The sequence below is a fragment of the Vipera ursinii genome (genome assembly GCF_947247035.1).
Source record: "Vipera ursinii genome assembly, chromosome: 1".
Classification (NCBI taxonomy): Eukaryota; Metazoa; Chordata; class Lepidosauria; order Squamata; family Viperidae; genus Vipera; species Vipera ursinii.
In genome coordinates, this window is record NC_139512.1 from 168,465,576 (window position 1) to 168,490,779 (window position 25,204).

Here is a 25,204-nt window from a genome sequence, read left to right on the forward strand (position 1 = left end):
TTCTGGGAACTGGGAAGAATTCTAATACTTCTGCAAAGCACCATAATGGATGAGGTTGGCACTAATTAAAAAGCCAAGGTCAATGAAAACCATTTGTTTCTTTCCTTTGTTTCTTTCCTTCACTTGATTAGCAAGAAGAGGTGAATAAGCAGTTTTAATTAAACAAGGAAGGTCAAATGTTAGGGATTAGCAACCCACTCCACACAAAGCCATGGGCTCTGGTAAATTCTCAGCCTTGTGGTCCTGACACTTCTCAGTCCATCCTGGGATTCATTCTACCTCTGACCTTTAGTGTGCTGCCAGTATCCTGAACTATTTCAAGCACATCTTTTTGTAGATTGCTTTGAAAAAAAGATAAAAGCATTTTAAGGGCCAAAATATAAGCAGAGAATGTGCTGAAAAGATATCTGAACATTTGTTGTCTCAGATACGGTTATGAAACTAATAAGAACTGTAGCTTCTTCCTGCATTTTCAGCAAGGGGCAACTAATTCTGGTTTGCTCCTCTATAGAGTATGAAGCCGTATACAAAGGAGAGACATATTTTTTTAAAAAAAAAAATACCAGTGTGAAGTTCTTTATATCAAATCTGTGTCTTCTTCTTTGCCCCACCTTCCCATCTATCTGGTACTACAGAATATGAAACTGATAACATCTCATAACAATCCTTTTGTCTCCTAAGGGAGCACAAGTGGTAAGAATGAGGGCAAACCCTCCTAACTATGCAGTGTCAGTATTGTAAACAATGCAGAGATAATTATGCAAGTCTTTAATTGATTTGAGGGGAGGGGAGGGGAGAGGAAAGGAGCAGGGTGGGGTAGGGTAGGGTAGGGTAGGGTAGGGTAGGGTAGGGTAGGGTAGGAGAGAGGAGAGGAGAGGAGAGGAGAGGAGAGGGGAAGGGAAGGGAAGGGAAGGGAAGGGATGAGAAGAGAAGAGAAGAGAAGAGAAGAGAAGAGAAGAGAAGAGAAGAGAAGAGAAGAGAAGAGAAGAGAAGAGAAGAGAAGAGAAGAGAAGAGAAGAGAAGAGAAGAGAGGTTAAGATGCCAGCCTAGAAACTGGTGAACTGTGAGTTCTAGTCCTGCCTTAAGCATGAAAACAGCCGGATGACTTTGGGCCAGTAGTCCCTTTGTCTCAGCCCAACCCACCTCTTAGGGTTGTTGTTGTGGGGAAAACAAGAGAAAGTGTTAAATATGTTCACTGCCTTGAGTTATTTATAAAAAAATAATAATGAAGGTGGGATAAAAATCAAATAAATATTGTATGAACTCTATTTTGAATCAGTAATTAAAAGAGAAATAGCATTCACTTCCTTGTTTCATAAATGATAAAAAGAATTTAGCAATTGTACCAAATATCTGAAGAGAAAGTTGGGGAAGGAACAACAGCATTTGTAATGCTAAAATTCTGGGTATGTCTATTTTTTTTTAAACTAGTTATTTTTTAAAAAAAAAACAAGGCGCAAACACTGGAGGTATATTTGAAACTATGCTGTGTTTGGGAAAGGGGCATGAAAGAGAGATGAATCAAATAGATAAATATGCGGAAGTACATCATCATAATCCATTGTAGGATATACAGTAATCTTTGTTTCGTTTTGTTCTGGTTTTTGTTTTTTTTTGCAATAAAAAATGCTTATCAGAAACAAGTTCCATTGCATTTCCATCAAATAAAACATGGAAACCCAACAAATTAGTGGCTCTTAATTGCACCCTGTCTCAGGAGCCTGCACTAAGTGCAAAGGCAATAAAAATGGTCATACTGCTTATATGGAGGCTCAAACTTATTTGGGAATGGATAAATCATACAAAATAGCAGGAAGTTTGAGGTATTTGCCTTTCCTATTTCCTCTGTAACAGACAATTATCTCATTAGATAAAGGGGACAAAAAGAACAGCTAGCCTCACAATACCAATATACATATCTGTGGTGCTATCACAGGTGAATTAGTGTATAGAGTTCTTATCGCTGCATCACAGTTATGGCTATAGAAGGAAATATAGGAGCCTTGGTGGAGCAGTGGGCTAATGCCTCCTTAAGTAACACCAGCTGCCTACAATTAGTGCAGGTTCGAGTCCCACCAGGCTGAAGGTTGACTCAGCCTTCCATCCTTCCCAGGTAGGTAAAATGAGGACCCAGATTGTTGGAGGCAATAAGCTGACTTTGTAATAATGCTGCTTGGGAGGGGTGTGTGAAAGCCCTAATAAGCAGGCATATACATAGAATGAAGACTACTGCTAAGCACATTGGTTTGTGCTTAAATTGTAAGCCGCCCTGAGTCTTCGGAAAAGGGCAGGATATAAATGGGATTAAAATAAATAAAATAAATAAATAGGGGGACAATTAGAGATCAAGCAATTGATCTCTGCCAGCCTTATCTGAAGGTATTTCTTGGTTTGGGTAGAAAAGACAGCTTCCACAATGCCACACAGTCTTTCTGCCAAACACTAGTAAGTAATTCATTTAGGTTAAGTTACTAAAACCCTGCTTTGATGGTTCTATTCCTTTAAGAGAAAAGAAAGAAACATACTGGTGCCAGTTTTTTAATGTTTATAGAGTTTTAATAGATATATTTATTATGTTGCTTTATTATTAATATTGTTTTAATTGTTGATTGGGAACCACCCAGAGTTCGAAATAAGATGGGTGGCTATATAAATGTTTTAACTAAATGCATACAGGTGGTCCTCAACTTACAGCAGTTCATTGAGTGACCGTTCAAACTTATAAAGACACTGTAAAAAGTGACTTACGACCAATGGTGGAATTCACATATATGAACAACCAGTTCTCTGTGTGGATGGCACTTCCGGAAGTCCATTCTGGGCCTGGGCAACAAAATATTAGCTACCGGTTCTACCAAACTGGTGCGAACTGGCTGAATCCCACCACTGCTTACGACTGTTTTTCACACTTACAACCGTTGCAGCATCCCCGTGGTCATGTGATCAAAATTCAAACATTTGGCAATTGACTCATATTTCTGACGGTCGCAGTGTCCCAGGGTCATGTAATTTTGTGACCTTCTGACAAGCAAAGTCAATGGGGAAGCCAGATTCATTTAACAACCATGTTAACTAACTTAAAAAACTGCAGTGATTCATTTAAGAGCTCTGGCAAGAAAGATCGTAAGATGGGCCAAAACTCACTTAACAATTTTCTTGCTTAGCAACAGAAACTTTGGGCTCAATTGTGGTCATAAGTTGAAGACTACTTGCATGGGGTGGGGGGGGGAAACAAGAGAAATTCTCTTATGGTCTACAGTTTGCATGGCACATAGTAATAACTATGCCTGTCATCTGTTCCTCACAAGTTGGCAGATTAAAAAAAATGTTTATATTCTACTGTGTTATAATATCTATAGAACGTATAGATATTTTTTTCACTAAAGAGTCCACAACTATACTAAAAAAAGGCGAACTGCTTTCCAAACGAATAAACAGTTTTTAAAGATTACATTCTATAAAATGCTTGTCAGTAAAGACTAATATAACACACACCCCGGGGAGATACACGCACACACACGCACGCACGCACGCACGCACACACACACACACACACACACACACTAACTTACCACTGGTACTACTCCAGGTTCTCCTTTTTGACCCTATAAGGTAAAAAAGACAAAAATTATCTCAGGAAAATAGTATTTGAAAAAAAAACCCACCAAGAAATAGTTTCTCCATTTTCCCCCATTTCACTAGGAAACATAAATTGGCATGATTGTGGAAAGTCTTCCCTGAGTGCTAGGAAATGTTTTCTGTATTAAAGGCAGAGCTAAGCACATGCTAGGCCCACTTAGCCCTGCCATGTAATTTCCTAATTTAAGATCCAATATTTCAGGGCAGACAGAGCTGGCTTGCAAAATGAGATAGACATTTTCTGGTGTTCTGCTTTCTGTCTCCCCCTGCCTTAAAACAGAATCCAGCAATCTGCTTAGGGAGGAAAGTACAGACCCTTAAAAAATGTCTTTTTTTTTCCACGCTGTTCACAAGAATATGTATTGATATAGTTAGTACTGCCATGACTAAGGGCCTAAGTACCTGAATAGGTTTTCATCAATAGCCTTTTTCCAGACAGTGATTGATGACTGTATAGGAAAAGTCCTTCTCAGGTACTGTATTATGTTTCATCTTAGCTGAAAAGCCAATGGAAACTTATCATTTTAGTCATATTGTCATGTTTAGTCACCTGGTACTTGCTCTTATACCATTCAAGCACCAGACTTTTTCTTAGGCAATTTTAAAATCAGTTTTCCTTCCTTCCTTCCTTCCTTCCTTCCTTCCTTCCTTCCTTCCTTCTTTCCTTCCTTCCTTCCTCCCTCCCTCCCTCCCTCCCTCCCTCCCTTCTTTCCTTGTTTAATCACTATTTTTTTCTATTAATTTTTTTTACTTACTTACTGATATCTCTTCATTAAGTAAATACATTGAATTGGCTTTTCACTCTCCAGGTAGCAGAAATGATTTCCCCCCGCTCAGATCACCTTATGATACGCTAAATAATCATTTATGCATTCTTTATCCCATACACCTCAAGCTGCAAAATTGCTCCACTAAATAACAATTAATTAAGCTTACCTTCAGTCCTCTACCTAGAAAAAGGGAAGCAAAATGAAATAATTAATTAACATAGATAATTTCCAAGAATTGGTGATTTTCATGTCAGAAGAGCCATAGCTTATGGGCTAAACATATTTAACATTTGAAAGCTAGTGTCTATACTTTGTCAAGTCCATCCTACCTCTCCTCTCTCTGGGATCCCATCTATTGAGTTTGGGACTGGCTAGTGAGATTGTTCACCCCAGATGACTATTTAAGTCAGTAGTTATGTTACCATGACCTGTTCTGAAAAGGGAAACACACACACACACACACACACACACACACACACACACACACACACACCAACAGTCTGCTGAGGGCACTGCAGGAAATCCACCTCATCCAGGAATAACATTTTAAAGAATTATCTCCGTTTTTCCCCTATAAATCTATCTTACCAAATTTAAGCCATTATGGAAGTCCATGGTGAAAGGACAAAAAGCAATGTGTGTGTGTTATTAAATTTTGTGTATGTATGTGTTGAACCAACAAAGAATAAAGGATTTTAAATTTTAAAAAGGCGACAACAGACAGATTTCAGAAACATACGCTGCCGACATTTGAACAGAAAATGTTACTCTAAATAAAGAGAGAGAGAGAGGGACAGTGAACGAGAAAAAAGATATAACTAGATAACTAACCCCTGAAAAGAAACAATACAGCCTGGTGTGGCTACTCTGTCTTTTCACTGTAACCTCACCTTACTAATTCTCTGGGCAGAGGGCCTTTAGGCAAACTGTAAATCATTTGCTGGTCCGGGCCTTCTTGCTTCTCTGAAGACTCTCAACCAAGACTACCGAGGAGGAAAGAAACATCCTCATTCTCCTAAATCCCATCCTTATCCCCAAACCTTGGAATAGGACAATGGCTAACGTTCAAGAATACTTAAGAGTAGACAGGTAGCCAATGGGCCACTCATATTAGAGTCACCAGTTAGCTTCCAGGCCTCTAGATTAATTACACCGTCATTGGGCATATATTGTTTCAGTGTTAATTGCTACTGGAGTGCAATTACACAAATATAGAATATAAAACATTTTGCTCATTTTATGTTCCTAAGATCAGCTTTTTACCAATATTAGAATAGAGATGCTAACCTCCTCTGGCTATCTATGACTGGTTGACTGCAAGGCACTGACATGAATGGGAAAAACAGACATTCTTAGGTGGTAGTAGTTTTGGGAAGAGATTTGGCATCAAAGTCATAACACGGAATGAAACAAAGACAGACAAGGGGAAAAAAACTTGTAAAAAGCTGAGCTGCAGTCCCTCAATATCTAGAAAAGCATTTGTTGCCTATCTCTGCTGAACAATGTAACTGGGAAGAAATTCAACTAATTGGGTCTTACTTCCAATTTGGATGGCTCAGAAGTTCACTTAATCCACACTTAACTTACTTAATCCATATTTAACTTACTTAAAGACAGGTATTTATGTGATTTTTTTTTAAAAAAAAATGTTGAAAATGCAAGTTTAAAAAAATGCACGTATAAAGGAAAAGTCTGCTGAAATCTGCCTGCTTGGGGCAAATCATACCAAACAGCAGTGTATTAAGGAAAAACACAGACAGAAAAATAGATCCTGTATCACATGCATCAAAAACACATACCTTTGAATGCAGATTCATTAAAACTACATGTATTCACTTGTGCTGAAATGATGTAGAAAAAAATGTAATGTAGGAAAGAAAATAAATGAGCGTACTGTATCTATATACTATGCACTGGACTTTTAAGACTACATTTAATCCCAATATTTTGTATTTATGTCATTATTTCACATAGTATAAAAATTTTTAGGTAGCATGAACCACTAAATAAAATATTTCTAATTATCTCCTGTTTTTTTCTTCGAGCACATGCCTTTTCTTTTAGGGGGAATGTTAAAATTAAGCCTACATAGACAGACATACAGGAAGACAGGAAAGGAGACAGACAGCCAGACCGACAAGACAGACCTATGGGAGAACATGTGTATCCTCTCTGAGACATTTTTGAGATTCCAGTTCCCAGGATTGTAAGGGCTATAGTCTCACCACATCTGTAGCACATCAGGTTAGGGGCAGCTGAGATGAATTAATATATTTAAGAACTCTTATGCAGTCTGCAGCTTCCAAACATATTTCTCCCTGTTTGTATTACTAGATCAGCCTTTGACCTAAAAACACCTAAACACACTCCAGACACGTACCATCTGTTTATTAAAGCAACCATATCTGCTTTTACGGGTTAACTGTAGAGCATGCAGCACAGCACTCTTTATTCATAATCAAAATAATATTATCATCACTGACAAATCATTTTCAGAAAGCATAATGCACTGGGGTGTATACAAATGTATCCCTTTGTATCTAGACCTAAACCCCTCTCTGGCCTTGATGGAATGTACTTCAAAGCAAATATGGATAGGAAAAGACTGTGAATTTGCATTGCGTGCTCTTGGTGGCTTCCAATTTGAAAGAATTTCACGAAGTTCCTCCAACTATAGGTTCCTTTTTTTCCAATTAGGGGTCATTCCAGTTTCTGTTCCTCTGGGCAGGCAGATAATGAATCACTCCTGCTGTCATTTAAAGAGGTTTTTTTTTCCTGTTTCAGGGAACTATATGGTATGAACGTTGGAAGCAAATACTCAGTGTGTAATAATATTATACTGAATCCTTCTTAATCATGGCAACATTTAAATACGTTAATATTTTTAAAAGAAAATACTAATGCTTCTATGCCATTAAATTCCCATTGGTTCAGAACAGCTGATAAAGTGCCAGAACATAGGATTAAAAACATGCAGGGTATAAATTACCACCATCCATCAATGTGCAGTGACATTGCCAACTCTGACAGTAGGCTAAACATATGCCTAAATGTCTCCTGAAAAGCTGAGTCTTTATGATTCTCTGGATGCCAGTATGAAGGAGAAAGACTGGATAATGAGGTATAAGCCATTCCCTAAAAGGCCATCTTGGAGAAGGCTTGTCCCAGAGTTTCTGTAAACAGCATTTTCTCAAAGAATGGAATTGAATCATTGTAGTCCTTCACTTCAGCTCTATCTATCTATCATATTTTTTTTATCCCATCGTTATGACTTTGTAAGTAACTAATCTTCCTCCTTTTTCCCCTCACAACAACCCTGTGAGATAGAGTGGGCTGAGATAGAATGACTGGCCCAAAATCACTCAGGTGAGTTTTATTCTTAAAACGGGACTAGAACTCACAGTCTCCTGGTTTCTAGGCCAGCACCTTCACCACTACACTAGCCTGGCTCTCCATCATTACCTCTCTCTATTTATTATCCTACTGAAAGAACTGCAGATGGAGGGTACAAGCGAGTTGCTCAGTTCCTTCCTTTTTGTTTCTTAAACCATTGATTACCAATAGATTGTCTAGGGTTGCTTCTTCACTAGGATCTTTTAGAATCTTTTGTGTTTATTCATGGGTAGCTGCATACTATGAATGAAGCTGGACTGTTATACGAATGAAGGCAAATATAGTGTCTCAGGATAATGTTGTAGCATCCAATCTGGGCTGATCACTGGGATCAGAGATTTTTGTCTTCCGCGCTTTCGGACTTGTACTGGAGCCCATTTTTAGGGAACGTCTCACTAGCAGAGTGTGTGCTCTTCTCTGTGTGGCATTTATAGTGCAAATGACAGCTAATGACTTAAAAGCCAGCCTTCAACACATCCCAATCAACATCTAAAAGCCACTTACAACAGGCGCTATAAATACCACACACAGAACAGCACAACTCTGCTAGTGAGAAGTTCCCTGAAGATGGATTCCCGTATGAGTCCAAAAGCTCAGAAGACAAAATCTTTGATGCCGGTGACCAACCCAGATTGGATCCTGGACAGTTATAGGCTGCACTATAATGTCACAGTAAGCCCAAACTGTAATGAATCCTTGATTATTAAGAGTAAATAATGGGACGGTGTACTTTGCTTGATCAATCCCACTTCACTTTTTCATCCAGCAAGCTCAGCTAACAAGTCCTTGCTGCTCCATCTCTTGTTTATTTATTCTAATAGGTGAGCCAGAAACTCTGGCTTGACTCCTGACAGGGTCCATTTTAGGGTCCATTCGAGCTGTCAAAGTAAAACATTTGTATAATAAGCTGGTTATTGTCAAGCAGTGCTTCCCCTGTGATCCAAATCCTTCTGCAGAGCAGAGTTTAAGAAACATTAAGTTCCATGCAATAAATGTATTCCTAATTTCCATTAAAAATTTCGTCTCTGAATTTCTGGACTACATTTTTGTTTTGCGTTAACCATAAGTGTGGGATCCATGACTGAATAATTTCTTAATTGCTTTTTTCTGATTTCTTAATCATCACATTATATTTTATTATTTGAGGGGAGTATCTATTTTTGTAGCAAAATAATGCTGCTTTTGCCTTAAAAGAAAATCAGAGGAAACACAGTAATGCCATAATTTGGCAATCATAGCTAAATGGGCTTTAAAAGGGGACTACAGAATGGATTGTTACTATTCCAAGGGGGGGGGGGAACTAGCCTAATACTAATTGAAAACAGCTCCAATTATCCAAAGAAAATATAATATGCCCAAGTACAATTTGATGCTATAAAAACTGGCACCAAAATGTGACTTACACAGCATGAAGGTAAGCACATTGATTTGTGCTTTAGATTGTAAGCCGCCCTGAGTCTTCAGAGAAGGGCGGGATATAAATGGGATTAAAAAAAAATGTGTATCCAACCCATGGCTCATTGGCTGCTTGCAGCCCTGGATAGCTAATAATGTAGCCCCACAAGATTTATTAAAAAAAATTAAGGAAGTTTTGTTATTTATATACACTACATTAATAACTCCGTTTTTACAATGCTGTAATCCTTTAATTCAGGGTAGAGTTGGGGTGACTGAATGGAGTTGAACATTTACTGGCTGGATGCCCTTCCTGACACCATGCTGAGTTCATAGCAGATATCTTTTCTTTGTGCCCTTGGAGAGGAAAATCTGCCGCTAGCTAGGATTGAGCTCTCAACTTTTGGAGTCGGAGGCGAGAGTCTTTACCACAAGGCTACAATGCTGCTCTCTTATTCATATACATTAACTATACTGTATTATATACTGTATATACGGCCAAAGACAATTCCTCTTCACTCAGTGCGGCTCAGGAACTGGGCTGTGGAAGTGGTGGATGAGCTTGTGTGTTCACGTTCACATGTGCGAAACTGCATTTGTGAAAGTGGCACGTGTACCCGCAGGTGCACAAAACTGTCCCCTCTCCACTCCCGCCACCACTGCCACTTCTGCCAGTCGGCTGAGCCGAAAATATTGGAAACCGCTGGTCTAGACCCAAAGTGTCATTTTCCATTCTTTTTAAGTCTCAGGTGGCAGCTTTTAGTTCTCAAAGCTATTCACACCGCTGAGATTAACTGGAGACATGAGTCCAAAGAGCCAGAATGGATGTCTTCTGTTTCAGGATTATATGAGGAAAAAGTTTGTTTGGAAACCCTGACAATTTTTTCATTTACAACTTGAAATATAATGCATGCTGCAGACCCTCCCAGGTCTTTAGCACTGCCTCTACTGTAAATACAAAGTCCTGCTTCCAATTATTTTCAAATGAGATCAGCATGGATTAGTCATGCATTATTTCATTGGATATTTTCCTTAGGAATTTCTCAGCTGACCCATTCATTGAACTTGATCCCTATGCACATCGTAGGAGAATATGAATTCATAGATTTAGAAGCCTGTCTCACAATATTACAGGGTTATATCAAACATGGATTAAAGAACTGGAATCTCTGATAACGCCCCGTCAATGGCAGCAAGCCTTTAAAAATATTAACCCTTCACCCCTACTGACAACTTTGAGACTAAAATTGATTCATGAAAACTGAAGTTTACCTGACTTCCCCCCCACCCACCCCCACCCCACCCCCCAAAAAAACCTGTATTCAAAAGGATGGGTATCAGATTTTCTCTGCTGGAAATGTAACAGTATTGAGAGTTCATTGTCCCATCTGATTTGATCTTCTGAAGTATCAATAGTTGTCTGGAATAATATTTTCATGTTCATCAGTAGATTCATGGGGAAAACTCTAAATGTTACAGATGTTAATGTGATGCAGAATTATATTCCAAAATTCTGGAAAATTTCTCTCTGTGGTGAATTCTGGTTATACTGGGCATGGTGGATGGCAAAGTGGAAAAGTGATATTGTTCAAGACAACAAAAAATAGCTTTTAAAAATATGTAACGTCCATTTTAGAAAAGACAGTATTTTTAACTAATCAGTGAATAAAGCAATACTGTACATTCTTCTTTGGCATAGATTTTGTGACATAATTTGATCATTTTAATAATATGTAAAATTATTTCTGTAAACCAGTAACATTTATGCTTTACATATTAAAATATTTAATATTAATATTTGTTAACTTCTGTTAGGGCAGGGGTGTCAAACTCAATTTCATTGAGGGCCGCGTCAGCATTGAGGTTGCCCTCAGGGGGCCGGGTGGGTATGGCCAGGGTGGGCTGGGGCCTACTGGGTGGGTGTGGCTAGAGTGCATATGGCCTACTGGGTGGGCGTGGCCAGCTCTACAGCATTTGCATCAAGGGTGCCTATGGGGGCCTGGGCAGGAGTGGGACAGATCTGAGGGTCTCTGGCAGAAGGAGGGTCTCTGGGCCAGGGCCAAGGCAGTGGGGGCCGTTCCCTCACTGTTTCCAGGATGGTTACGCGGGCCACATGAAACCACTTTGTGGGCCGGATCCGGCCCCCAGGCCTTGTGTTTGACATGTCTGTGTTAGGGTCTTTAAATGTTGGTGGGGTCTTTTCTCCTATATTTTGGTTTCAGTTAATTTAATTTTCTTCTTTATTGTTTTTTTTAATTGTATGGTTCTTTTTTATTGGCTATCTTTTTCATTTGAATTTTTTTTAAGAAAAAAGAAAATAAATGTGTCCTTCTACTGTACATCTATATAAAAAACTTATTGATCCGTTCTGTGTTCTTGAAATTGCCAGCATCTCTTCAAGGTCCTGGGAATGATGTGAATCAGGCACAATACCAGACACTTTCACTGATCCATTGCTCTCTCTATAATCACCACCATCATTTTCATACAAATAACACATATTAACAGAATAACACAGTTAGAAGGGATCTTGGAGGTCTTCTAGTCCAAACCCCTGCTCAGGCAGGAAACCCTACACCATTTCAGACAAATGGCTGTCCAGTCTCTTTTTAAAAGTCTCCAGTGTTGCCTCTTCTGGAGCCAAGTCCTTCCACTCATTAATTGTTCTCACTGTCAGGAAATTTCTCCTTAATTCTAGGTTGCTTTTCTACTTGATTAGTTTCCCTCTATTGTTCCTTGTCCTACCTATATTGTCCCATAGATATGCTTGAAGAATTCAGTCTGCTTCTACATACATATACATTCCTCCCAACTTAGGTGTCAGTGAAAATTGAGCCATTGCTGGTTTTTTTAAATACCTTGCATGTTCTGGAACAGTTTTCAGTTGAAAAATGTACCAAAATTAGGGATATTGGAAAGTTTCATTCAATCTATACTTTGAACCAAACTAATCTGATTTTGGTATCCCTGACTGCTGTCTTCTAAGCCAGGGCTTTTCAACCTTTTTGCCGATTGTACCACTTTTAGGATATGGCAATATCCAAGTACCACCAGTCCCCTAGCAAGGTGTCAAAAACTTGATGACCAAAAAAAAAGGAAATAAATGATGAAGTACAGGTAGTAAGTCCTCAACTTACAACAGTTTGCTTAGTGACTGTTCGAAGTTACAATGGCACTGAAAAAAGTGCCCCCCAAGCCACAGCCAAGCAAGACACCTGCCTGCCTGCCCGGTGGCGCTCTTCCTCCTGTCCGAGGTTTTCATTGTTGTGAGCATTTCTATTGAGGATTGGCAGCGGGGGTGGGGGGTGTTTGGCTTTTATTCCCCCCCCCATCTGCTGGGTGGTTGCAGCAGGTTTTGGTCACTTCATGTGACCCTGGGACACTGTGACTGTCATAAACATGAATCAGTTGCCAAGCAACTGAATGTAAATCACAAGACCCTGGAGATGCTGCACCATTCCAGCCGATCGGTGCTTCTTCTGGGCTTAGCAGAAGTGCCAGGATCAGTGCTGCTTTCCAGCTGATTGGTCCTTCTTCAGAGCTCAGCAGAAGCACCAGGATCAGCACCGAGCTCCAGCTGGAGCCTGGTGCTGATCCTGGTGCTTTCGCTGAGCCCCGACAGCCCTGCAGCTCCAGCCATCTCTCACTCAGGCTTGTGCGGTGCTGCCACCAGTTCAGCTCATTCCCTTCCCCCGCTACCACTTTTCTAGGATGGTCGTGTATCACCTGCCAGGTGCCAATGTACCACAGGTGGTACCCGTACTACTGGTTGAAAAGTCCTGTTTTAAGCTATACTCTTCTCACAATCAAGTCTTTGGCTTTAAAAAAAAGTGTTTGCCTATTTGGAGAAGAAGGTATACATGAAATGTTTACCAGAGGTGGAAAATGTGAAAAAAAGATATGTATTTTAGGGGAAAAGTTGTACAAATTAACCTTGTACATATAACCAGGATCCAATCTGGGTCTGTCATTGGGACCAGAGGTTTAGTCTTCCGAGTTTTTGGATTCAAGCTGGAGATCATCCTCTACCATTCCAGTAGAAAATAGTTCCCTGAGGATGGGGACTCCAGCACATGACTGAAAGCATAGAAGACTAAACCTCTGGTCCCGGTGAACAACCCAGATTGGATCCTGCAACATTATCCTGGGACACCTATATTTGCCTTCATTCATAAAAATAACCAATCCAGAATGAATTAACAACTTTATATATACAACACCTGCACACTAGAAATAGATACAACCCTCCATTTTTAAACAAAAAGTGTGTGGGGGAGAGAGAATGCTTTAAATGGATAAAAAATAGAATGAGTTTTCTAAAATGAATTCATTTATGATAAATATTTCACAAATAACGTTTTGAACATTCGGCACATAACCTTTTGTTTTAGCTTCTCCTTACATTTTTTCTCATAATCACTGATTAGAGTAAATTGTAGTGGCACACATGATCTTCTCTTGTGCCATACTTTACTTAGACCATTACTGTCAGATGGTCACTGAATACATGCATTAAAAAAAAACCAAAGTGATCTATTGATAGTTATTTTTTTAAAAAAAACTTTACCGATAGAACCTTCAAATCCAGTTCGGGCTGTGTTTGGGCATGTAGGACAACACTCTCCAGGGGAAACCCGTGGGTTTTCACAATCTAGTACTTCGAGACACTGAATCACATCACACAGAATGGCTCCATTGTCGCACACACAAATCTGGCATTCTGAAGGTTTCCAGATGTCCCTATTGAGATACACCTGGTTATTCTGAGTGCAGGCAATTTCTTCTTCTTCTATGTCTAGAAGAGAGAAAGGACAGAGAACAACATTAGTAGTGTCAGATTTCTGCTGGGAAGAAAAAAAAAGCTTCTAACACAAGAACAGGGAAATATTTCTGACTCAGAAGATTTATTTATGGTGTCATGAGCACATCTATCCAAAGCAATTCACTGGGCAGAACTGCAGTCTAGAACCAGGAGAGATGCATACCAAAGCAGTTATGATGTTATTGTCTGCACAGGCAGAAGAGCCGAATCAGAGTGGGAGCTGCCCATTTATCCTTTTCATACTAAAAAAAAAAAGTAAAAACGATATGTGCTAAGGAAGCCTTCCCAAATCAACATGCATCAGACCCTGGTCATATATGCAGAATTGCACTAACATTTTAGACAAACTCCCCTCCCCCATTTGCTAACATAGTGAAATATTTTGAGAATACAGAAATTGAGAAGATGCCACTAGACTGAATCGAAAGGATGGACAGGCTTTCATTTACATTCTTGACTTTCAGAATTGGAGAATGGAGAACACAGGAACCTTAGCTAAAAGTTTAACCCTTCCAACAAGAATTCCCTTCGTTTGTTTAAATATGTTGGTGACAGTAAAGCAAATAGAACACTTCAGTGAACATTATCTGTTCCCCCGTGGCACCATAATTCAACAGCATTGGAACAAAGGCTGAATTCTTGTGCTAGAGCTCAGGAACGGTGTTATGTACTGGGCTCATTAGTAATACCACATGGGTTGCTGGAGCAGCTAACGGCTCTCCAGCAACCCAGATTACAAGTCTCCAGCGCTACAATTGGCTATCCCTAGGTGGCAATGGTTGCTTCAAACCTATTGGCTGCTGCCTAGGGGCTAGACTATGTATTGCGGCTAGTTGCAGCCACTTGCCAGTACAGATTCTGCACGAAATAAAATATGAGTTTCCCTGTACTCAGTTACCTCGTCTTCATTCCTGCGCCAAAGAACCCGCTATTTAACAGACAGGGTTCAAACAACCCATTAACTCATATTGTTTATTGATTCATTTTGACTCAATTTATTAGGACATAAGAACACAAGAACAGCCCTGCTCATTCTCGCCAAAGCCAATTTTACTTCTCACGTTGGCCAACTCAATGCCTTGAGATGCTCACAAGCAAGAAGGAGAGCCAGCCGCCCTCCTTCACCCCTGCAGCTGATACTGGAGGGATTTAAAGTAACTGACTCACAAGAACAAAAGCTTTTGATAGACCTGCCCTCCATGAGTTTATCTCACTCTCTTTTGAAGTCATCTAAGTTCATAGCCATGGATTGTGGTGATGAATTTTACCAGTTAACTGGCTATAAATCAAGCCAGTGAAATTTTCAAACCATAGCTGGACTTGCAGTGTGAATCTAGACAAGACCTCATTTACTCAACAAATTATGTTCAGCCCACAAAGATTAGTACAAGCTCTGAATCCAGCCCTAGACTACTTTTGTACCGCCCATGCCTAAAACCAACAATTTTGTTGCACTTATTTAATTTGCCCATGCATGCAACTATGGGCTTTTAAAAAAAATAGTACAACTACATGATGGTGAAGAGAAGAAAAAATAAAAAGAAGCATCAGAAGAATAAACACCAAGGTTTTCAGAGTTCTTGTAGCATCTTAAAACAGTATCAGATTTGAAAGCTACCTAACCCTGCAGATCCCTTCACTTTCTGAACTAAAATGTGCATAGCCAGCAATCCTTCTTCTTTTTTTTATTAAAGAGTTTTACAAAAACAAAATTTTACAATATATCCCCAAATCCCCCCACCCCAAACCCACCCACTTCCCCCCCCACTTCCCAGAGCTAAATACAGGATTATAGTTATAATAATCATATTCTAAATAAAAATTATGCATAATATACAATTAACCAAATTCATAATGTGCTTTAACTCCCCTTTAACATAACTACATACAAAGTACCAGTAACAATATCCCACTAAAATCTACTCATAAGCTAAATGGAACTTTTTAGTCCCATATTTGTTCTGAACATAATCTATCCATCTCCTCCAAACTGAAATATATCTTCCCTGTGAATGATCTTTCAAGTAAGCAGAAATCTTAGACATTTTTGCAAGATTCGAAACTTTAAACACCCATTCTTCTATAGTGGGCAAACTATCCTTCTTCCAATATTGTCCCACCAGTAACCGTGCTGCTGTTATCATATTCAACATCAAATTGGTTTCTTTAACATCACAATCTACAACAATACCCAATAAAAACAATTGCAGAGAAAACTTTATCTTTCTCTTAAAAATCTTTTGAATGTTCCACCAAATTTTAATCCAGAAAGCTTTTATATTTCTACAAGTCCACCACATGTGAAAATAGGTGGCTTCTAAACTACCACATCTCCAACATTTAGACTGTAAATTAGGATACATGTTGGACAACTTCTTCTGATTTACCCACTCAACACCTTCGTGCTGTGGGGAAAATATATATGCAGCCCAAGGACACCCAGTAAGCTTTCACAGCTAAGGGAGGATTTATTCTCCCCAGTCCTGACTCTGCTCGTTAATAAGTCACATCCCAACATGGTTTAGTTAGCCTCATATCTGAGTGTACTGAGTAGAATAAACTTGTAGGCAGTTTAGCTGGTTTTCTGGTTTTAATATGTTTACTCTTAATATTTATGCCCAACTACAATCTTTTTTTTTATGGCTGATAAATGGTGTTTTATTTTTGGGTTGTGAGTTGCCTGGATTGTGCAATGGGCATCTCTAGAAGTATTTCAAATAAAAATAGATATATAAAGTATCTTTGACAACAAGCAATAATAATAAGCCTTTATTATTTTTATAAATAACTGAAGGTGTCAAACTTACCTAGTATTTCCTCCTCCTATTTTCCCCACAACAACCACTCTATGGGGTGAGTTGAGCTGCAAGTGACTGGTTCGAGTCACCTAGCCAGCTTTCATGCAGAGTTAGAATTCAGAACTCACAACTAGAACTCAGATCTCCTGATTTCACCTTAAACACTACACCAAACTGGCTCTGTTCTAGAAAGCAAGCCAACATTTCCCAAGGTATCAAAACAATAAATGAACAGCCAATTCTCTCATTTAAGCTCTACCAATCTCTAATGAAGGGACGTGGTGGCTCAGTGGGTTAGGACGCTGAGCTTGTCGATCAGAAGGTCGGCAGTTTGGCGGGTCAAATCCCGAGTGCCGCGCAACAGAGTGAGCGCCTGTTACTCGTCCCAGCTTCTGCCAACCTAGCAGTTCGAAAGCACGTAAAAATGCAAGTAGAAAAATAGGGACCACTACAGTGGGAAGGTAACAGCGTTCCGTGCACCTTTGGCGTCTAGTCATGCTGGCCACATGACCACAGAGACGTCCTCGGACAAGCGCTGGCTCTTCGGCTTTGAAACGGAGATGAGCACCGGTCCCTAGAGTCGGAAACGACTAGCATGCATGTGCGGGGGAAACTTTACCTTTTTTTAAATCTCTAATGATAGGTTGATTTTTGTATTCCTAATATAAATTCAATGATGTATATGAGGGGAAGGCAGTAGAAAATCTTCATTCCTGAAAAAATAATACAATGAAAAATAGTGGCAGCGAAGAAGAAATAAAATAGGAAGCTGGTCTTCATCATTCAAAAATCTATTAAAATATTATATACAAAGGCACAAACAGCACATGCATTCAGTAAATGAAGAAGGCTGAATAGCAATTAGTGTGACCTTATTGTTTTCCTTTAAGGAGGCTGATACTAGTACAACTGGAAAATTATTCCTGCTTCCTTTTTTTGCTGACTTCCCAGGATAGAGATCCTTTCATTATTTAGAGGGGGGAAAGGCTACTAATAAAGAACCACTAGGGGGCAGAAGAAGCCAGCTAAAACAAAGGAAACTCTGCACCAGAAACGGAAAAACAGGCCAGAAGCCTAACTTGTTTGACTTACTTGGAGTCATCTTGGACTCTGATTTTCAGCCAAAGGAAGTTTTCTCTGCAGATGTAATAACCACATTGCTGAGATGCCGAGGAAAATAAATAGCCTGCCTGCATTCTTTAATGAGAGATAGAAACAGAACTGCATGTCTGTAAACCAGTGGAAGAAACTGACATTTGGAAGTTCATATTGAGTTTCTAAAGGACATCCCACTGGCTTTTTACTAATACGATTCAATCCCAGCTTGGCCAAACAACTACCAAAATTGCCAAATGATTGAGGGATGGAAGAGAATGGGTGTAAAAAAAGTATATATAGCCCATATTATCACACGGCCCATTTCTTCAAAATGACATTAAAACAATGGTACTGTATAAGCTTTCAGCCTGAAGACACTGAGGTGCCAAATACATCCAAGTGTCAAAAGAACAGATTCAATTAGCAGTATAAAGTTCCCCACTGTACACACACACACACACACACACACACACACACACACACACACACACACCCCTCGCAGGCCTTCCCAAACCTATTATTTAGGACTGAATGATCCTACAAAACAGGACTTGTGGGAAGTCAGCTCCCCAGAGAAGGAAATATTAAAAGGGCAGAAAAATATATTTCCTAAAAAATCGTAAAGAGACAGGAAAACATGCCCAGTTTTTCTTGATAGCCCCAGGTCTCCCTCCCACAAGCAGGGACCAGCTCTATAGAGATGGAGATGTAAATCCAGGGAGCTAGGAGATTAAGAAGACAAAAACACCTAAAATCTACATACCCCAGCCCCAGGGAAGCAGGACATGACCTTTGGACATAATAGGAATAACCCAACACCATGAGAATACCAGAAAGGGCAAACCCAGACTCAGCTCAGAATACATGACACAGGAAATAGTCTCGAAGCAGCCCCAAACAAAAGGCTCCTGAGGGTATAAAAACCCACTCCCTACATGTGTTCAGCCCTTCTTTTCTGCCAGCCATCTTCCAGTCTGGTTCTCCTTTTCAATAAACTGCAACCTTCTTCCTAAAGCAGTCGCCATGTTGTTTATCCGCGGCTTGGATGGAACCATGATGAAGACTTTTCTTCCAACAGACTGGGAACCAAATGAGATTACAGGGCTGAAGAAATATCCACTTACATCACTCTCCTGCAATATATTTGAGTCCAGTCTGGAGGTTACAGAGGAGCTGGCAGTTTTATTAAATGATTAAAGAAGCAAAGTACATGCAAAGGGTAAGATTTGGCCCCAGTTTTGGGCCTCATGCATTTAAGTACTTCTGTGTACAATTTAGAAATTTAGAATTTTGGAGATCCATTTTGTCATACTAGAAACTGTGATCCACCAATTGTTTTATTTATTTATTATTAAATATGTTTGCTGCCCATCTCACAATGAGATTACTCTGGGCAGCTTATAGTGTTAAACTAATCGGCATTAGAAGTCCGTCAGGCAAATATATACTACCAGTTTTTGACCACATATTTGTGATTGGCATCAGAATGGAGTCCCTTTCACTGAAAAGGGTGTGTTCTTTTCAACACCTCCAATATTTTCATTTTAGAGATGCCACTGTTGTCACACAGATGACAATTAGAAATCCTTGTTATGTTTCTGGAAATGACTCAACTTTCAGAGGCCTCCAGCCAATAGTTGGAGCACAGCCTTGTGAAGATTCCCTATGAGATAAAATCCTATTCCAAAAGTCTTCTGCCATCTATCAAGCATGCTAGTACCCCTTCAAACCTCTAAGAAACACTGAAGGTTTGTATAAGAACAAAGTTTAGTAGCAACCAGTGCCTAATTTAAGCAGCCAAACAAGATGTGCCTTGGTGGAGCAGAGGGCTGATGCCTCCTTAAGTAACACCAGCTGCCTGCAATTAGCGCAGGTTCACGTCCCACCAGGCTCAAGGTTGACTCAGCCTTCCATCCTTCCGAGGTAGGTAAAATGAGGACCCAGATTGTTGGGGGCAATTAAGCTGACTTTGTAATAATGCCGCTTGGGGTGTGTGTGAAAGCCATAATAAGCAGGCATATACATAGAATGAAGGCTACTGCTAAGTTTGTAAGCCGCCCTGAGTCTTCGGAGAAGGGCGGGATATAAATGGAATTTTTTAAAAAAGTGCTTCTAGATACTTTCATTAGAAACTTTCCCCATTAGTTAACAGCAGACAGGGACACTATTTTCAACAGTACATAGAAATGCAAAGTTGTTCCCAGCAACATCTAAACATAAACACACACCAAAAGGCAGATGTTAGGCATACAGGGAAGGAGTTCTTACTGAGAAAATTAACACACACGCCCCAACATGGATAGTAACTGCACCAGGAGGATGGGAGACATTATAATCATAGGCAGGAAAATAAAGATTAAATCCCATTTCCTTATGGGTTTTGTTCCCAATAACAATTGCTCCTCCCTTTTATTATACCTAGATTGGGTTCTTTATATGCATGTATGCTGTAATTCTAAAAACATGGCACTGATCCTTAATAGTAGTGTCAGCCCCAATAAGTAGACCAGGGGTGTCAAACTGCCAGCCCAAGGGCTGGACACATCATGAGGAAACCGTGCCCACCCCATTGCCGGCAATGGGGGAAAAGTTCCAATACATCGTGCGATGTTATATGACATCACGAGTTTGACATGTCTGAAGTAGACCATATCAGGAAAGCAACTCCACAGGAAGGTTAAAACTACTTTTGTTGATATTGGCTTTAACAGTACATTTATGCAATCTAATTGTGCTGCATCTTTTACCCCTTCTTATACTTCACTGAATTTAGGCAGTGCCTGTCTGAGTGGAAAGTTATCTTCTTGCTTCCGAATCTAAAATGTTGCAGACCCTTTTGCCTAGTTAATGGTTTGTGCATATTCCTGACAAGGTCATCTTCTTTATATTCTAAATTTAGTTTCACATCTCTCTTGCTTTAAGAGGTGGAGGCTAGACACATGGAACATTCTGGGATTATACATTGAAAGGATGAAATCCCAAAATACTACTTTGCTTGCATCAAACTACTCAGTGAAATTAATTTTGGAAAGCTACTTTAAGGCTAAGGACTGGAATGACCTTTCATGTTCCTGCCACTGGAGCAGAGGTCCCCAACCTTTTGGGCACCAGGAACCAGTTGTGTGGAGAGAGGTTTTTCCACAGACCAGAGAGTGCATGGTTTAGTGTGCTGCCTGCATCGCATGGGTGGGGCTTTCCTTGTTTCTGCGGACCGGTTGCTGGCATGCCGTGGCCTGGTACTGGTCCACGGACCGGAGGTTGGGGACCCCTGCACTGGAGAGATAAAATATCCCAGCAAAATAAATAAAATAGAGGTAATCCTTGACTTGCGGCCACAATTGAGCACAAAATTTATGTCACTAAGGGAGACATATGTTAAGTGACTTTTGCCCCATTGTACAATCTTTCTTGCCACAATTGTTAAGTAAATTACTGCAGTTATTAAGATAGTAACACGGTTGTTAAGTGAATCTGACTTCCCCATTGACTTTGCTTGTCAGAAGATCACAAAAGCTGTTCACATGACCCCAGGACAATGCCACCATCATAAATATGAACCAGTTGCCAAGCATCCACATTTTGATCACATGACCACATGGATGGTCATAAGTCACTTTTTTCAGTGCCATTGTAACTTTGAATGGTCACTAAATGAACTGTAGTAAATCGAGGACTACCTATAGCCAACCATATCCCAATATGTATAACTGCCAACACATCAGTTTCAGATATAGGCAAATTCTTAATTCTAAGTGCCCATTTATTGATACATGCTCCTCTCCATCCTCATACATATTTTGTCCTCCAAGCCCTAACAGGTAGATCCAATAGAACAAAGCACTAGTAAAGGAGATTAAAGCAGCTTCCCAACGTGGGAACAGTCTTTTGTTACATATCTTGTTTATCTTGTTATCATTCACTTCTATCACAAATTAATAAATTCTAATGTTACTATAAAATTATGAAATAAAATGCTTCCTTTTAGGGAGGGAGGGAGGGAGGGAGGGAGGGAGGGAGGAAGGAAGGAAGGAAGGTTGTTTGGTTTTAGGGATAATGCAGTAGCATTTTGAAAATGAAATTCTGTGCTCAAAAGGCCTGTTCTGGAAAAAGATTTAAAAGTAAAATGTTTTCTGCAGAAATATTGACATTGATCTTATACAGACATTCATTCAAACTCTGGATTTCACCTTGCTTGTTGGGTACTCCCGCATCTATTCTTTTGTTTTAACCCCAGAATGAGCTGCGACATCACCAATCAAGGATTTGAGGCAAGGGTGGGTTTGCAAAGCACTTACTATGACATAGCTCCTACATTGGTACCATCAGCACAGCAGTGAGAGTAGCCAAAAGCACCAAACTAAGGAGATGGTAGCATTGCTTTTGCTCTTCCTAGAAAGCTCTGCAGATAACTAGCTGATTGCAGAGTAAAATTACTCATTTGTTGCAATACTGGGTCTGTGGGAAATTTAAAGGAATGGCCTGCAAGAAAAGCTGCAAGGAGTGCGGGGTGGGGGTGAACCCTCTGTTTCTAGTTCTATTTGGCTTTGCCTGCATCCCAGTTACCTAGTTTAGCTTTCAAGTTGACAAAGAACAGACCTTTGACATTCCAGAGTGAGGTACTACTGAGGATAGGAATGAATGAATCATGATAACAAGATATGAAAAATACTACCCAGTGTAACTACTGTAGTTAACTATATGAACACAGAAGGTAACACCAATTCTCAACATTGAATATCATCTATTTCTGCTATAAGAGTTGCAGTTAGCATTCAGTCACTATAAAGGAAGTATTTTTCTCTTAAAGATTATTTACTAGAATCAACCTTCAGTTTAAATGTGCAAGGACCAATTGAGGGTTTGTTGTTGTTGTTTTAAAACCATGGTTTCTTTAAGATCATACTGAAATCTTGCAAAAGGATATTTTCTTATCAATGTTTGAAGTCTTCATTTTTCAATGTTTTTTGAACTGTTAATGAAACCTTAACCTTAAAATATGTTGGCTTTACATCTCCCTAAACTTCCAGTTTTAGGGAACCCCAAAATATCTGGAAGACATTAGATTATGTTACAATTGAGTATTTTTTATTATTTTATTTTAATTCCATTTATATCCCGCCCTTCTCCGAAGACTCAGGGCGGCTTACAAGCTTAGCAATAGCCTTCATTCTATGTATATGCCTGCTTATTAGGGCTTTCACACACACCCCAAGCGGCATTATTACAAAGTCAGCTTAATTGCCCCCAACAATCTGGGTCCTCATTTTACCTACCTCGGAAGGATGGAAGGCTGAGTCAACCTTGAGCCTGGTGGGACGCGAACCTGCACTAATTGCAGGCAGCTGGTGTTACTTAAGGAGGCATTAGCCCACTGCTCCACCAAGCTACTTTCTTTATAGTCACATACCAAAATTTTTATAAAGGACAGCAAACATATAATAAACTAAAATATTAAACAGCTAATTGCCTTTAAAATCAAATTGAGGAAAACTGTCCTACGAAATTCTGATCATTTCTTGAAGCCTATTTGGCAAAATGGAGTTTTTGAAGTTATATTCTGTGGGGATTGCTTCTTTGAGCAATTGCAGAGCCAATGTTAATATTGTTTAATGCTCTTTTAATATTGTGGAAAGTGGTCAGCTTGGATTCTATTCATTTCAGCCCTCATCTCTTTCCCAATGTTCTAACAATAAAAATTTAATCTAATGCTAAATTTGCCAGATTTTCTCAGAAATGTTTTAATACACACCATAAACTGTTGAAAAATGCTCAAGAATACTTGATGAACTCCACCCAAAAATAACTTGGAGAATTTTTTGAGGCCACTTTCGTTCAGCCCTAACAAACTTAAATTGGTGCAAGAAAGATTGCTGCGTAGTAAATAATTACAGCAAAAATACAGATAGAGGGGAATCTTTTTTAAAAAGGAAATGAATTAATATAAGCTCCAGGAAATAAAGACAGAGGTGTTATAACAATGCAAGTGTCCCTCTTTCCGTTATGAAATGCTAGACTGTATTTTTCCAATTAAGAAGGTAAAGAGGTAAAGAAGGTAAAGAGCCGTGACCAGGGGGGCATTTGCCCAGGTTCGCCTGGTGCGCCAGTTGCGACCCTACCTGGACCGAGAAGCCCTACGCACAGTTACTCATGCGCTCGTGACCTCCCGTTTGGACTACTGCAACGCTCTCTACATGGGGCTGCCCTTGAGGACCACTCGGAGGCTTCAGCTGGTGCAGAATGCGGCCGCGCGAGTTGTGATGGGGGGTCTCCCGATACTCCCATGTAACACCTCTACTCCGCGAGCTCCATTGGCTTCCGGTTGCCCTCCGGGTGAAATTCAAGGTGCTGGTGATGACCTATAAAGCCCTACATGGCTTGGGGCCGGGATATCTGAGGGAACACCTGCTGCCGGCATCAAGCTCCCTTCGTCCAGTGCGCTCCCACAGGGAGGGTCTTCTCAGGGTGCCACCGGTAAGAGATTGCCGGCGGACGACACCCAGGGATAGGGCCTTCTCAGTGGGGGCGCCTGCCCTTTGGAACCAGCTGCCAGTGGAGCTAAGGACTGCCCCCGACCTCCGTTCATTCCGCCGGGACCTGAAGACTTGGCTCTTCGAGCTCTCTGGCCCAGGCTGAGGATTAAATTTATTTTAATTGGGGTTTTACTTATACAGGGATAAATTTAATTTTTTTTAAACTTGGTTTTTTAACTTTTGTATTTTGGTTTTTAATTACCCTGTAAACCGCCCTGAGTCCTCCAGGAAAGGGCGGTATATAAATGTAATAAAATAAATAAATAAATAAATAAATACTGACAACAAATGTACTTTTTGTAAAAAGTGCTATGGAACCACATGTGGATGAGAATAATACCTCAACCAGGAGTGTCCAATCTTTGCAACTTTAAGATTTTGGACTTCAACTCACAGAATTGCCCAGTTAGTATTCTCCACCCTAACTCTAAACCTAATCTATACTGGCTGAGGAATTCTGGAAGTTGAAGTCCACAAGCTTAAATTTGCCAAGGTTGGATACCCCTTAATGAACTTGCACAAGATAATGGTACAGTCTAGATCTTAATTGTATTTGTTGCTCAAAAACACAAATTACTTTTCCTTTCATGCTCAAACTATTTACCTACAGTTTGCATCATATACACAGCTCAGAGTAATTGATCCAAAATGTTAAAACAATCTCTCTGATGATTCAAGGGATGTGATATTCCTCTTCACTAAGCACCAAGGAGATCATTGTCAATGCTGATGATGTTGATAAATGTGATATCACTGGTA

General features: G+C 39.8%; 1 protein-coding gene across 1 annotated transcript in view; it reads right to left on the bottom strand.

The window, feature by feature from the left end:
• LOC310643853 (uncharacterized protein) overlaps positions 1-25,204 on the bottom strand; it is a gene marked incomplete at its 3' end in the record, with an annotated part of 113,457 nt that overhangs the window by 27,758 nt on the left and 60,495 nt on the right. The window contains exons 2-4 of the mRNA XM_083368467.1: positions 13,765-13,992; positions 4,576-4,589; positions 3,573-3,605 (exon numbers count right to left, since the gene is read on the bottom strand). Of these exons, the coding sequence (XP_083224593.1) occupies positions 3,573-3,605; positions 4,576-4,589; positions 13,765-13,992 (275 nt within the window). The remainder of the gene's footprint in view (positions 1-3,572; positions 3,606-4,575; positions 4,590-13,764; positions 13,993-25,204) is intronic.